Consider the following 16,517-nt stretch of genomic DNA (forward strand, 5'->3'; position numbering starts at 1 on the left):
AAGAGGGATTGATAAGTCTGTAGCTCATTGAGAAGAGCAGTCAAGTTATATTCTATTTTGTTCATAACCACATTGGTGCGGAACTGGAAGAAGCTCTTCGGAAGAGACATCATGATAAAACTGACTTGACTCTTCTCATCAATGACAGCTTCATTTTCTTCTGCCACATTGAAATGGACCATCATGTCCAAGACATGTTCTCTAACTGAGGTCCCTTCTTTCATACGGCAGTTGTAAATGTATTTTATGGCTTCATGTCTAAGGGAGAAGGACGGTTGTCCAAACATCCCTTTTAGAGATTCCATAATCTCTTTAGCAGTACCCATAACATCGTGTTTCTTAGCCAAGACATCAGATATGCTGGCTAGAATGTACACTCGGGCTTTGTCATTTGCCTTTATCCATCTGTCATATGCATCCCGAGCTGTTCGGTTTGCATTTGAGTTTGGGTTTGGAGGACACTCCTCAGTTAAAACAAACTTTAAATCATCAATGACCAGTATTGTGTTTAGGTTTGATTTCCAAGTTGTGTAGTTGTCGCCGTTTAATTTCTCAGAAGCGAGTAATTGTACTATTGAGTTTGTCATGCTGTGATATAAAGAAAATTCTATTAGTGATTTTGACTTAATCCTGTTTAATCCAATCAGTTTTAGCAAATGTAATAATGTACCCAAATCATTATTAATTTGCAACGATACTTTAGTGAGTTAGAGCAACTGCTACCGAGGGGCAGTCAATCACTCATTCACTAAACCAAGACATTCTTGACATAAACACTAATCCCAGAATAACTCTTGTTCCTATAGTGTTTTAGTTATCGCTATTTTGGTCAAGAATATACTAACTCTTAGTAATTCTTCGCAAGTGTGACCCACCAATTTCAGACCTCAGAAATCGGCCCCAACAACGCTATCGAATGAAAAGGCCAAAGTTGGGAATGGACCTAAGAAATCCTATCCATTTCTGGAGTTTGCGTTGTTCCGACTCCCATGTTACGACCCTCCGAATGGGTAGTTGCTCTAGGGCAACATGCAGGCGGAACATGGGAATCTCACGGTGCAACCTAGTGGTGGAGACCATAGGACGTGTTGACTTCCTTCTCCCACTTACTATAAATACTTTCTCAATTCCCCTTGTTATTGACTCATGCAAATACCTTCCGAATGGAGGACGCTCCCAGGGCGACACGGGGCCGAGCATGAATCTCACTGTGTGAATTTTACAGAGAGCGTGAAGAGAAAATGATGTATCTTATACACCTTTTTCCTCCCACTAAGTATTTTAGATGATTGGGTATACTCATTACTTAAGTATATTCCGGCTAATTAAATATAACTTAAGTCTAGGTGATTTTTCTAAATCTTAAATCACTTAAGCATGCTCATAAAACTCGGCTAACTAAGCTCAAGTACTGGTCCGATCTCCAGGTAGTAGGTGTTCCGTAAACCGTCAACTTAAGTACCTTCAGCCTTAGACAAGATCGTGCCAGGTGAGCTTTCTCGTAACCGCAATTTTATAAGACATCGACCCCTTTTAACTGTTAAAATTGATCGTGCTCGGTTCTTAACCCTTAGTGAGCATGCACTTATCTTTATTATAGATTTTAACGTCTACCTCATTTTATGACGTTGAAAATAACCTATAACATGTTTTATATAACAATTTATATAATCATCTATTCCATGCAATAATATAACAATTTATATCTATCACTCATGGAACCCTAAGACATGCATACTATACATTATAACACTTATAACATACTTGGAATGCATGAAACATGCTTAGCCTATGGTGGGATTTTAAATCTATATGACATACTTTATGCATATACATTTTCTATTTAATTAAAACATACATTCATAATGCATAATTAATTAAACACACTAAAGTGGGTTGGTTTTGGCATTTTAAAGCAAGCAATTAACTAAATTATTACATTAATAACTAAAAATAACTTGAGCCGCTCCCGACGATCACGAACTGGACCAACCAACCCTTAAAAACGTTCAATCGGTCCCCAACGACAGAAAAAACACCCGAACCGCCTCTTCCATCCTCTTCGGTTCAGCTTGCTTATCTCTTCCATTTTCGATCAATTACAACCTAAAGTGGACTCTAATGACTTTATAAAAATTACAGACCTTTCTTCATTTATTAAAGCCCATACACCCTTAGGCTTATTACAATAATTGTATCAAATGGAAGCATATAAAAAAAATGCCAAAACCAAAACCATCCACTTTAGCAACCACAAATTTCATGCATGAAATGGTACCCACCATGATCAAATTAATGCAAATAAAGTGCCTAAAACTTGCTCTGATACCAATTGATGGTGTTAATATAACACATGCGGAAGCAATTTGGATCTTAGGCACTTTTAGAACATCAATTATTGTAAATGACTAGCATGTTCATAAGTATTAAAACTTAATGAGTTTAAATACTAACCTTTTGTAGTTCAAACTCCTTTTGCCTCACGAACCGATTTCGAACCACCACTAGTGTCTTCTCCACTATTCTCCGGCCTTAGAACGGGATTGTGGAATCCGGTGAGTGACTAAACTTGGGAGGGATTTTGTATACGTGAAAGAGAGTGCTTGTGAGAGGTTTTTTTTTTATCAAGATCAAGAAGAATCCCTTCCAAGTATCATGATCACTCTATTTAAAGAGTCAAGTTTGCATGTTCATGCAAACTTGAGATCACCAAATCTTGACACTTAAAATTCCACTCAAATGTTTGGGATTATGTGGCAAGCATGCATGTTTGAGTTAACCAAATTTTGACACTCAAAATTCCACTCAAACTTGTGGGGTTTATTTGGCAAACATGCAAGTTTGGTTAAACCAAATTTTGACACCTCAAAATTCCACTAACATGATTTTTCCATTAGATGAAAGTCAACCTTTTGACTTTCTTCATTTTAATTAGATGAAAGTCAACATTTTGACTTTCTTCATTTTAATGGGATGAAAGTCAACATTTTGACTTTCTTCATTTTAATTCAACAATTAATTTGAATAATGAATTTCAAATTAAAGTAACATTAAATAATTAATTAAACAATTTAATTAATATTTAATATTAATTCAAATGCCAATCCCAATCAATTCCGACACATAATTGATTAAGATATTTAAATCTTATTTAAATATCTCAGATTCTCTCTTTTCGTTTAATTCGTAAATAAAATAAAATTGCGGTTAAATATATCGTATATATGTAACGCATATTCCCTAATTTGAATTCGAACACTTCGAACTCACTCGTCACACTGTTCTATGGTTTAGTCCGATATGAGCTAGCAGAGGGACCTAATGGACCTATAGATCATGGGCTCCAACGATTCAAGATTAACCGATTAAACTCATTAACCTGGTTAACCAATATTCGTTAACTACTAGGACACTCCACTATAGCCTAGTAGTTGCACTCCCCTCACTATAGATATATTTCTGTCCATCTGATATAACCATGATTAGTAAGTCGATCCTTCACAGGTTGTTCGTAACTAGAGTTGGGTCAATTTACCGTTTTACCCCTGAAGTTACTTCTTGTTCCTTATGTCTCACTGATCCTCTAATAAACAATTGGTTTGTGGTCCAACCAGTAAACCGAATCCCTCTCAGGCCAATGAGAGGGTGGGGCCCCTTGTTCAAGACCTGGAGTCAGTGCTTAAGGGAACTACCTTTCTTCTATCCCTAAAAGTGGGTAGGAGTGAATTCCGTCTTGCACCCCACGTCCCCAGCCATTCACCCAGTTTTACCCCTGAAATGGGAGGCCTGTTGAGTCGGCGAACTAGAGCCACTCTCACCCATGCAAATCTAAGGATAATTCCGAATAAATAGGAGTTCATGGTTAGCTCAGGATTAAAACCGAGTTACCTAGGTTATCGAATGAAAAGAAAATCAGTCTCAACAGTAAACGACTTTATAAAGTGAGAGTGGTTTTCTTCATGGTCCGATCTTATGCAATACTCATTGCATAGGACGCCCCCACTCACATGTCTCCACATGCACAATTTAGTGATCGCATTGTTTATATCATATACAAAAGTGGGCCGCATCCATAGTGTCCCCAGAATAAGGTACTCAGCCTTATCCTTATACTATAGATCATTTTGACTATATACTTGAACTTGATCCACTCTTATGTCTCTACATATAATTCAAGTAGTCATACTATAGCCAGAGTGTTCTTAGTTTATTGGATTTAGATTAATGATCGTAAAGTTCACTTTATTCAATAACAATTTTTACTGAATAAACAACAATAATAACTTTATTGAAAATAGAATATATCTTTGTTTACAAACTATGAGTTTTAGGACATAAAACCCAACAGAACAAAGAATTGTGGGTCTCGAAGGTATAGTCAAAAGTGACTAAAGTGTCGAACAAATGGTGTACTTTGTTCGAGGGCTCTAGAGAAAGGAGTCGAGCCTCGATTAAGGGGAGGCTATTCGAGAGCTCCATAAGCCTCAAGGGAGGCTTATAGTATACTTTGTTCGAGGGGAGGAATGTTGAAGATTATTGGGAGTGAGTCCCACGTTGGCTAATTTAGGGATTGATCATGGGTTTATAAGTGAGGAATACTATCTCCATTGGTACGAGGCCTTTTGGAAAAGCCCAAAGGAAAGCCATGAGAACTTATGCTCAAAGTGGACAATATCATACCATTGTGGAGAGTTGTGTTCGTCTAACACGTGTATAGTAGAATGCCCCGTCATAAGTAAGCTTTATTTCATACCATTTCTGTAAAATGCTTTATCGACAAATTCTACTTGGGTTCTGACCTTTTCAAATAAATGCATCACTTGGTGTATGATACAATATTAAATTATGTATACCTGTAGAAATCAATGTATGAATAGGCAGATAAATTGTCAAGTGCCAATATAAGGACCTTGAGTGGCGAGGGGAGGGCCATATGAATATCTCCATTCCCCACAAGCTAAGCATCTATCTGCATCAGTACTGTTGCTGAGAGTACAGAACTTGCAAGCCCAAGTCTTTGTGTTCATTTTGTTCTTACGGTTCCCACAAGCTTCACAAGTCAGAGTCAATGGCTGCAATTCAAGTTTACAAAGACAAAACGAGACATAAATCAACGCAAGTCGTGTTAGTTAATCCATATAGTTTCGAACTTTTAAAGTTGTGTTTACTTACTCCATTACTTTTAAGAAATTTCTAACAGATCTCTGAACTTGCTTATACTAATACCGATTTTATCAACGGTATCCAAAAGGATTAAATCTTTTATTTGAGAACTTAGCCACTCTTGCATCAAAACGTTAGGCATGCTACACGAGATTCCCTTGACTATCTATTTATCTCCCCTACCTGCTGCCCCTATGTTTGAGAGCATAAGAATCACAAATACGCAACTTCAGTAATTGTGTGAGATCCCACGTTGGTTGGAGAGGGGAACGATTCTTATAAGGGTGTGGAAACCTCTTCCTAGTAGACGCGTTTTAAAATCGTAAGACTAATAGTGATATGTAACGGGCCAAAGCGGACAATATCTGCAAGTGGTCGACTTGGGTGGCTACACTTCTTTCCCTTACTCCCATGGGGTATCCTCTTGAAAGGAAAAGAGAACTCTATGGCTAAATCATGTTCGGACTTATTTTTGGTTCTTGTTGGAACGCAATGCATGCATACTCTCTGACAAACAACAGGACCAATCGCTTTATTTAATCAACATCTCTTTTGACTAGTTCTTGGAGTAAACTGTCTTCTCCGTTTTGTGATTATAGCTCATCTACCCTTGTTTTTCATTGGAGGTGTTTTTTGTAATTATTCCCAGATAAGAGCTTCTTCTGTTTCCTAAACAAAAAGGTTGTTGATTTTGTAATGACCCAGATCCACCGCTAGAAGATATTGTCCTCTTTGGGCTTTCCCTTTCGGGCTTCCCCTCAAGACTTTAAAACGCGTCTGCTAGGGGAAGGTTTCCACACCCTTATAAATGGTGATTTGTTCTCCTCCCCAACCAATGTGGGACATCACAGATTTAAACAAGATTCTGAAGGACCTCTCGATTTCTTGATAATTTTGAATCTAACAAGTCTATTTCATTAACTCATGTATATCGATGCATGTCATCAAATGCCTAAACCTACCTGAAATAAACGGAAACAGCCCTAGCAGATATTGTCCTCTTTGGGCTTTCCATTTTGGGATTCCTCTCAAGGTTTTTAAAACGCGTCTCTACTAGAGAGAAGTTTCCACCCCTTAGAAAGAATGCTCCGTTCCTTCCCCAACAGATGTGGGATCTCACATAAACCCACCACGTAATCCATACCGTTCACATGTCATGTGAGCATTAAATTATCAAAGTTTATTAGATACAAAATTAAAAGTTCAGAGATCAATTAAAAACTTCATACTAACCAAATAGACATAATTTTAGAAGTTCAAGAACCTAGGTAAGTAATAACGAGGCTTATTCTCAAATACTCATGGATCGAACTTATAATTTAACCAATATAAGTACGGGAAAAGGAAGCTAGAGAAACTTACCTGGTTTAGAAGGGTACATGCACTGCACTGCCAATTTTCCAGATCAGACATGGCTTCCTGAGGAGTAGCAAAGGAAGCAGCTGATGGAATTTGGGATGTAACAGGAGTGAAAACATTTGAAGTTCTGGAGGGTCCAGTGGAGGAACTCATATTTTTGGCTCTATCTGAGTTGTTCTCCAAGGACTTGGAACCACACCACAAATCATCTTATAATCTTCTTTCTGCTGCCATGGCAGCTGCTTGTACAGGACTAAGCACTGCCTTCATTTTGCTGTCACCACCTAGGCGCTTAGGTCCTGATGGAGCACCTCGAGCTCGATTTTCAGCAGCAGTTAAGGTAGTTTGCCGGAGGGATGATAGAGGTAATTGGTGAGAGATCCCACCTAAACGTCTCCCACGAACATCGAATCCCTGCCCGGTGCCGGTGATACCTTTACACATAAGTTCTTCACATTCCTGAAGAAACAAAAAGAATGGAAGGTGATTAGCATATATCAGAGTGGCAAAAGGCAGAGCAAATTGAATAAGCAATCCAAATGAGCAAATAATGGCCCATACTTAAGTCAATTCTTAAAGCTTGTCATAGTTTAGCATTGATAAAGTAACAGAGCCTTGTAATATGCATTTATAGCCATGGTTCAAGTTGCAAGGTGAACAATTTAATTAACTGACACACACACTCCAACTCGAACCGTAACAGTTCAAGCCTACCGCTAGTAGATATTGTCCGCTTTATCCCGTTCCATATCGCTGTCAGCCGCATGGTTTTAAAACGTGTCTATTAGAGAGAGGTTTCCACACCCTTATAAAGAATGCTTCGTTCCCCTCTCCAACCGATGTGGGATCTCCCACAAACACTAGTAGAATTATTAGGATTTGTGGTTCCACTGCAAAAATGTTAATTTCCTTGTGTTTTTCTTGAATAATTTATGCATGCTGTTTTTTTCTCTTTCGGGCATTTCTTACGAGTTAAGACATATACGTACCGAAGCCAACCACAATAAAATCAAACTACCAACTGTAAAATGAATTTGGAACGACTCGAAAAGAGACTTTTGAGTGAAAACGCTTCTTCCATAAGCACTTTTAGAAAGAGAAAACACTCTTCACTCTCCCAAGAGCCATTTCAAACTCACCCTTAATCCGTTCATATGAGAAAAGTCCTTTCCAGCCATTTTGAACTGGAATGCTAAATGTGGTATAGTTATTCCAATTGAAGAAACTATTTAAAATAATTCATACCATTTGGGCCACTTACCAACCAAGCAAGCAAAAACTTAATAGCTTTCAACAAACTGCAGGCAGAAAAAGAAAAAATCACCTTTCTGAGTTCATCTAAAAGGTTGTAGAAATCAGCATTATGAGGACCATGAACAATATGGCAAAGCTCATGAAGCATTGTGTCAAGAATCTGCTCATAAGGGAAGAAATCCCACTCACTATTAGGCCTCCGAATTCTAAGTTTTATCTCCTGACCTCCTGCTATGTTCACTCCCATGAGACCCGGATTGTCAGGACTGCAATCCAAATTCAATATTATAAAACACGAAGAACTAAAATCTCAATTAATTGCATATTATAAGAGAATCAAGTGAGTACTAGAACTCCGAAAGAGTTTCCACTTTCCATCTGCGTTTGCGCATGATAGGTTGCACCTGTTTAGCTATTTTTTCAAGCACTTTCCGAGCATCATCTTCCCCAATCTTCTTCAAAGGCTTAATTTCCCAAACCTTGTTGAGATCGTTAAGATCCATAAGCGATAAAAGCTGCAAAGCAATGAAACAGCAAGTTCAAGCAGCTAGGTACACTGTTATCCTGCAATTTTACGGGAACCAGAGGATAAATCGCACTGAATCTAAACACAAAAAAACAAAAAACCAGCTCTAATTCGATTACGAATTGGCAAATTTAAAGAATTAAACTCGAAATCAAGAAAGTTCCAGAGATGATGAGAAGCAATTCAATTTGAACTGATCATCAAAATGAACTCAAGTATTGTTCCGCAATTAGATGAATGAGAGGACTAAGTGACTAATCTCGAATCTAAAATCTCAAATGTCCAATAGTTTTGAGAGAAAGAGAGAAAGAGAGGCACCTTGTCGTCGAAGAAAGATGATTGAAATCCACTGCAATTGGCGTTGAAAATGGCATAGAAAAAAAAAAAAAAAAAAAGATAATTTAACATTGACGAAGACGAACAAGAATCGCGTTCAAACTAAAATATATATATATATATATATATATTATAATAACAACTCTGGTATGATATTGTTTTCTTTGAGCTCTTCTCGCTTTATTTTGGACTTTCCAAAAAAGGAGTATATTCTTGGATTATAAACTTAAGATTATTTCGCGATATTTTACATTTTTTAATAGAAATTATATAAAAAAAAAAAATTGAAATGATCTATTAAAAAGTTGGTTAGAAATGAATCTAACGGACAATTCACAACCTAAGTTTTTCGTTACCAGATATTTTCTACGTCTGTTTTAGTCTGTTACGCATCGTTCTGAATCTCATAGTTTTAAAATGTACGAGAGAGGTTTTCACACCGTTATAAGAAATGTTTTGTTCCCCTCTCCAACGAAGGTAGAATCTCACAATTCACCTTCCTTGGGGGCTAACGTCCTCGTTGACACACTTGATACCATTTAAGTTCAAGTCAACCATTGGCAAATATTATCCGTTTTGACCCGTTACACATCATCGTCAATCTCACGATTTTAAAAACGTGTCAATTAAGACGAAGTTTTAGTTGTAGTTTTTTTTATTTTATTTTAGCATATAAGACATGATAGAAAATTTGAACCAAGTATTGTGTTGCATGCTAGAAGTCTTTTTACTTGCATATACTCAGATTTTTCAAAAGGTTCGATTTTCATATTCTTTAGATCTTTGAAGTTTTCGAGGCTTTTTCATTTCCTAAACTGAAAAAGCATACACATAAGCACCCGAGGATGCCGAGTCATCCATTGAGGAGTCAGATTTTGCTCTTTAAATAACAGGGGTCCCCTTTATTTATAGGATTTTAGACGAGATTGAATTTATTCGATTGTGGGTCTACTACCACGTTACTCGAAACTAGAATACTGGAAAGGACTTTTCGAGAGAGGGAGGAATAGAGAGAATGCAAATTAGGGATTTTAAAGGAATTTTTCTGACGTTAACACAAAACTGTCGGGAAAAGCTACTTTTCCTAATGCCTTTAAGTTAACGATGGGAAAAATTGTCGTTCCTAATAGAATGCATAGTGTTGGGAAAGAGAACTTCTTTCGATGATAAAAACAAACCGTCAAGAAAAGTGAGTTCCCGAATACTTTTAAGTTATGCAATCGAGTTTGAGAAAAGTTAGTCGAAGATTGTGAAGAGTGCTATGGTGGTAGCATGTGACAAAATCTGGAATTTTATACACCAATGCACGGTGTATAAATACGGTTGTTGTCGCTGAGAGTACTTCAAATTCAAGTCTATGACACAATTAGCAAACATAAACAAGTTAGCTGCGGTTGGAAATGATCCATATAGACGTTTGTGGATCATCTCCAGTTCCATCTCTTGGTAGATCAAAATTCTACGTCACCTAAATCTCGAGTGAGTTTAGTAAGAAGCTAGAACGAAAAAAAAAAAAAAAAAGTGAGCAAAGTTGCAGGTTGACCTAGAGAGAGCCGAAATAGAGATACTAGTCACGATACACGACACAACTCGAACAGTTGAGTGTTCAATTGACTTTTCGCCAAAAAATAGGAGGTCAATAAGATTGTAATAATTCAACTTCTATTATCCTAATAAACGAAAATGATGAAAACTAATTAATTTTATATCATTGTTCTGAGCTTTCATGTCGATTAAATTAATAAAAATATCTTTAAATTTTATCTTTTATCTAAAAATAAGTAAATACTCTTTTTTTTTTTTTAAAAAAAATATAAAATATCTTTTAAAATTAAAAGTTTCAAAAATACTTTTAATTTAAATATTTTTTTTATTAATACCCTTAAATAAATAATTAAAATTTTCAAGAAATTCAAAAATATATTTTAATTTTTTTTCAAAAATTAAAAAACATTATTATCGTTAGTAACAAGTTTCGTTAATATATCATGGTAAGAATTTTGTAAAAAATGTTTTTATAAAAATGGGAGGAGTTAATGCTGTTGGAGGATGAAAGTCCCACATCGGCTAATTTAAGAAATGATCATGGGTTTATAAGTGAGTAATACTAACTCCATTGGTATGAGGTTTTTTGGGGAAACCCAAAGCCCAATATCATGGCATTGTGGAGAGTTGTGTTCGTCTAACCGATGCTAGTTTTAAAATTATTATTTTTTTTAATAATATAAAACGCACCGTTTTACAGAAAACCCATCCTCACCAATCTCCCGCTAATCCATTGGAGTAACAAAACTGACCGAAGTCTCTCTCTCTCCCACTCTTAAACCCTCGTTCGCCCTCTTCTCTCTTTCGTGGCTAAGGTCTAAGAGAGGCGCCGATGGGGAGCTGAATTCACTACCCTTGCAGTTCTGAACAAATCTCAAGTCATGTTTACGGCTTCAACTTTTTCTCAGCTTCTTTTCATTCCCAGGTTCTCTGTTTACTCCATTCTGAATTTCCAATTTCGTTCATCTTTAAACGTTTCTAAATTCCCCGTGAAGTAAATGTGATGTGTTTTAGCGTTTCTCAGATTCTTGTTTGGTTGTTTGTTAATTGACATGAACAGAAAATGAGAGGAAATTTAGAATTGCATTCTTAGCTGGGTTTGATTTGTTTGCGGAATGTTGTGGATTTGAGAATGTAAGAATGTTGAATTTGTGCTTTGAACTTAAACAGATTAACTTGCTTTGAATCATCGTAGTTTGTTTGGTTAAGATTGTTTGATATGAATTTTTGCCAATTCAAACTCTTTGTTTTTTGCTTCAAATTTCCACTATGTTTTAGTTACCAAGTTCAAAATTCTTAAGTCGTGTTTGGAATGACTTTTTAAGTTCTTTGAAGAGTTTTGAAGTACGAAAAGAACGTTTTTAAGCACTTTGAATGTCAACTCGAGCACTGAAGTACTTAAAAATTGCTCAAGTTGTGTTTGGAATGACCTTTTAAGTTCTTTTATGTGTTTTGAGGTACGAAAAAAATATTTTTAAGCACTTTGAATATCGACCCGAACACTGTAGTTCATGAGTTCAACATTCTTAAAGTGCTTTTGAAAGGCGGTTCGTTCAAGCACTTTTGAAAGTCGTGTTTGGAATTACTTTTCTAAGTTATTTCAAGTGTTTTGAGGTACGAAAAAAATGTTTTTAAGCACTTTGAATATCGACCTGAACATTTTAGTACATGAGTTTAACATTCTCAAAGTGCTTTTGAAAGGCTGTTTGTTCAAGCACTTTTGAAAGTCATGTTTGGAATGACTTTTTAAGTTCTTGTAAGTGTTTTGAGGTACGAAAAAAATGTTTTTAAGCACTTTGAATATTGACCCGAACATTGTAGTACATGAGTTCAATATTCTTAAAGTGCTTTTGAAAGGCTGTTCGTTCAAGAACTTTTGAAAGTCATGTTTGGAATGACTTTTTAAGTTCTTGTTAGTGTTTTGAGGTACGAAAAAAATGTTTTTAAGCACTTTGAATATAGACCGAACATTGTAGTACATGAGTTCAACATTTTTAAAGTGCTTTTGAAAGGCGGTTCGTTCAAGCACTTTTGAAAGTCGTGTTTGGAATGACTTTTTAAGTTCTTGTTAGTGTTTTGAGGTACGAAAAAAATGTTTTTAAGCACTTTGAATATAGACCGAACATTGTAGTACATGAGTTCAACATTTTTAAAGTGCTTTTGAAAGGCTGTTCGTTCAAGCACTTTTGAAAGTCGTGTTTGGAATGACTTTTTAAGTTCTTTTAAGTGTTTTGAGGTACGAAAAAAAATGTTTTTAAGCACTTTGAATATCGACCCGAACACTGTAGTTCATGAGTTCAACATTCTTAGAGTGCTTTTTAAAGGCCGTTCGTTCAAGCACTTTTAACATAAACACTCTGTATGTACTTTCTTATGTTGTTACTCTCCAACAGCCCTGTAAATCCAAACATAGCTTTGATATCAGTATACTCTTCAATGATGCAGATGCGAGTCAAGTTTGTCATTTCACTGCTACCCATACCTACGCTTAAACCAACATCAGGATCTTAAACTACACAATAAATGGGCTGTTAAAGCTATTTCTAAGAGGAAAGTTTCAGATAGCTTAGCTCAAGATGGACTCAATGACCAAGAGATTGCGAAAAAGAAGAGTCCTAGAACACCTAGAAGCACCACCAAAAGAACTAGAAAGAAAGCTTCAGAAGATGCTCCGAACCGAAACGATGAATTACTATCTTCAGTGAATGAGACCGAAGTTGAGGAAAACGTTGTTAATGCATCTATTGAAGATTCTAAGACAGCCTCGAGAATGTCTCGAAGCAAAGGTACGCTTTTATCCAAGTTTTATTCTCGATGTGTGCCATTGAGATTATTCGTTCCTTTTTATATCTTGTAAGTGCTGAACCAATAATTGAATTCATAGCTGCATCTACTTCAACTAACGTGGACGATGATAAACCTGTGACGAAAAGGCGAGGGAGGAAGCCAAAGAAGAAGGATAACAGTATGGAGCTTCAGTTAAGTGAATCTGAAGTTAGTGATGACGAAAATTCCTCTCTCATTGTTAACGATGTTGATGAGAGTGACGAGGAATTAGATTTCGGTACTGATGAGGGAGATGATGTTAGTATCACGTACGGTTGGCCTCCTCTTGTTTGTTGCTTTGGAGCTGCACAACATGCTTTTGTGCCTTCAGGAAGGCCAGCAAATAGACTTCTCGATTATGAAATTCATGACAGAATGAAAGATGCATTATGGGCCCCGGAAAAGTTCGTTCGGGCACCTGGGGGGTCTGCAGGAACTGTAGCAATTGCCCTTTCAAGCTTAGGTGGAAAAGTTGCTTTTATGGGAAAACTTGGGGATGATGACTATGGTCGGGCAATGTTGTATTATATGAATGTGAACAATGTCCAGACTCGATCAGTTCGAGTTGATAGTAAGCGGGGAACAGCTACGTCACAGATGAAAATTGGCAAGCGGGGTCGCTTGAAAATGACTTGCATCAAACCTAGTGCAGAGGATTCGTTGTCAAAGTCGGAGATTAACATAGATGTGTTAAAGGAGGTAAAAGATACAAAATTTACCGTATTGAAAGGATTACACTAACCTGAATTCCATTCCTTTTTTCCATGAAAAACCTGTGGGCTCTGTGCATATTATATATTGAACCTTTTAATTTAGTAGCTGTAGAGCATAGTCTGCAATATTCTATCTCAGGATTCTGGTCAATATTCTGATATTGTTCATGTAGAATATATTCCTCTTTTATGTTCGAATCTATGGTTTTGGAGAGCGTTAAAATTTAGTCCCTTCGGGAACTATTTATGAGTAATAAAGCATATGGACTAAATTCTAACTTTCTCCATATGTAGGACGAATTTTTTCGTAAATTAATCGATATTACTTATTGTCTCTGGAGGTTGATTATAAACTTATATGTTCTACCTTACCTTTCACATCCTGTTTTGCAGGCTAAAATGTTTTACTTCGGTACACATTCCCTCCTGGATCAGAGTATGAGATCAACTACAATGAAAGCTATTAAAATCTCCAGAAAGTTGGGAGGAGTTATTTTTTATGACTTGAACCTTCCGTTACCGCTCTGGAACTGTCGTGATGAAACAAAAAAGTTCATTGAACGAGTCTGGAATCTTGCAGATATTATTGAGGTCACGAAGCAAGAGCTCGAGTTCCTTTGCGGGATCGAGCCATCAGAGGAATTCGACACCAGAAACAACGATAGTTCGAAATTTATCCACTATGAACCAGAAGTTATTAAGCCACTTTGGCATGAGAATCTCAAGGTCTTGTTTGTTACTAATGGTACTTCTAAAGTACACTACTATACAGAGGAGCATGATGGTGCTATTCTTGGAATGGAGGATGCCCCAGTTACCCCTTTCACTTCTGATATGTCAGCATCTGGAGATGGTATTGTTGCAGGTAAACATTCTTATATATTTCTTTATTTTTTGTTTAAAAGCGAATCAATGTAACTGTAACGATCCTAATTTCCCTCATATGCATGATGTGATCTTTTTATGCGGAAACATTCATATTATACTCTTATGTTACAAATGGTATCAGAGTCATGCACCGGGTGGTGTGCCAGTGAGGATTGTAATAGTCCAAACCCACCGCTAGCTGATATTATAAAACGTGTTTACTAGAAAGAGGTTTCCACGCTCTTATAAAAAATGTTTTGTTTCCCTCTCTAACTAATGTGGGATCCTCCAATCCACCCTCCTTCGAGGACCAGCATTCTAGCTGGCACACCGTTCGCTGTCTGGCTCTGGCTCTGATACCATTGTAACAGCCAAAGCCCCCCGCTAGTAGATATTGTTATCTTTGGACTTCCTCTCAAAGTTTTTAAAACGCGTATGCTAGGGAGAGGTTTCCACACTCTTATAAGGAATGTTTCGTTCCTCTCTCCAACCAATATAGGATATCATAAGGATGCTGGGCTCCGAAGGGGGTGGATTGTGAGATCCTACATCGGTTGGAGAGGGGAACAAAACATTTATTATAAGGGTGTGGACACTTTTGCCTGACATATGCGTTTTAAAAAAATTGAGGGGAAACCCAAAGAGGACAATATTTGCTGGCGGTGGACTTGGGCTGTTATAGTAACGACAAGCTAAATCTCGGATAATCTTATATTTATTGGTTTTTAACCCCTTGCTCGGGCATCATTGCAGCTCTAATGAGAATGTTATCAGTTCAGCCTCATCTGGTTACTGATAAGGGATACTTGGAGCATTCAATAAAGTACGCGATCAATTGTGGCGTAATCGACCAATGGTTACTTGGCCGAACACGTGGCTATCCTCCTGAAGACGATACAGAAGAAGTGACCGCCGATGAAAATGGCATACGGTCTATTACCGAAGTCGAATACCGCACAGTTGCCACTGTAAGTTAGCTTTATTGTTGCCACTTATGGATGTAGATTATTTGTTGTATGCCATAGAACAGGAGTATCTGCTTCCTTATCATCAAACTGCTATGAGAAAATATGTCTTTTCCCACTTGACTTGCCTATAACTTAACAAACTCAGGTCGGTTTCTCGTTGTGAATTATTTTTCTTCTCGAGTCGCCAACCAATCACGCTTTCAATATGATTGTTTCGTGTCGTAATGCTATTGCTACAAATCTTAGGAGATGGATTTATCTAGCTTTTTAATATCTAGCTTTAAAATTGCTTAAATTTAGTTTATATACTTTTTGCAATAAATTTTAAAATTAGTTTAGAAGTTAATTTTGATCAAATTTGGTAAAATATTACAAGTTTAATGTTTGGAGATTTTTATTTATTTTCTCCATGGACATTTCATGAGAGTTTTATCAAATTATAAAGACTATTTACGAAATTTAATCACATTATAAGGATGAAACTTTAATTTTGTAAACTAATTTTGTAATTTAACCTAGTTGGACGTCAAATTTAATTTAAAAATATTTAATAACAAAATAAATAAATAAATAAATAAAAGTCAATGACCTAATAACAATAATAAATAAAAAGTTTTAAATACTTATTTGATATTAGTACCAGCGCTTCAACTTTTATTCATTTTAGTCTCCGTATTTATTATATATATATATATTTAGAGACCAATAAAAAAGGCAGGCTCTATCTCAATGATGGATTATCTCCAAAAAAGAAAAAGCATCGTGAATAATCTATCTGCAATTTTCGTGAACGGACTCCTCCTTTCTATGCTCCGCAAGGCTCTGATCAAGACCTTTGCCGGCTGCGGTGTAGTATAAGCTATGTTTTTAATTCTTTCATACTACTCGCAAAATATATGTATATATATATATATATTATACACTGTTAAGATACTATATGACAAAAAAAACACGGTCTTC

General features: G+C 36.4%; 2 protein-coding genes across 2 annotated transcripts; one reads left to right on the forward strand and one right to left on the reverse strand.

The window, feature by feature from the left end:
- Positions 1 to 4,729: 4,729 nt before the first annotated feature.
- LOC111803415 (DNA-dependent metalloprotease WSS1) lies at positions 4,730 to 8,602 on the reverse strand. The gene is given in 4 exon segments (XM_023687799.2): positions 4,730 to 5,072; positions 6,526 to 6,981; positions 7,847 to 8,042; positions 8,125 to 8,602. Coding segments are annotated over 4 exon segments (990 nt in total). The 5' UTR covers positions 8,280 to 8,602; the 3' UTR covers positions 4,730 to 4,889.
- Positions 8,603 to 10,905: 2,303 nt separating this feature from the next.
- FLN2 (fructokinase-like protein) lies at positions 10,906 to 15,672 on the forward strand. The gene is made up of 5 exons (XM_023687781.2): positions 10,906 to 11,108; positions 12,629 to 12,969; positions 13,068 to 13,708; positions 14,116 to 14,587; positions 15,343 to 15,672. The coding sequence occupies exons 1-5, from the start codon at positions 11,065 to 11,067 to the stop codon at positions 15,564 to 15,566; spliced, it is 1,722 nt and encodes a 573-aa protein (XP_023543549.2). The 5' UTR covers positions 10,906 to 11,064; the 3' UTR covers positions 15,567 to 15,672.
- Positions 15,673 to 16,517: the final 845 nt, after the last annotated feature.

Source organism: Cucurbita pepo, chromosome 10 (assembly GCF_057944985.1).
Source record: "Cucurbita pepo subsp. pepo isolate OVF chromosome 10, ASM5794498v1, whole genome shotgun sequence".
NCBI classification, from domain to species: domain Eukaryota; kingdom Viridiplantae; phylum Streptophyta; class Magnoliopsida; order Cucurbitales; family Cucurbitaceae; genus Cucurbita; species Cucurbita pepo.

Excerpts from the sequence above, each read along its gene's own strand:
- FLN2 (XM_023687781.2), top strand. The coding sequence starts at position 11,065 with ATGTTTACGGCTTCAACTTTTTCTCAGCTTCTTTTCATTCCCAG. Across the intron at positions 12,970-13,067 it reads GAGAATGTCTCGAAGCAAAG|CTGCATCTACTTCAACTAAC; the intron begins GTACGCTTTTAT and ends TTGAATTCATAG. Across the intron at positions 13,709-14,115 it reads ACATAGATGTGTTAAAGGAG|GCTAAAATGTTTTACTTCGG; the intron begins GTAAAAGATACA and ends CCTGTTTTGCAG.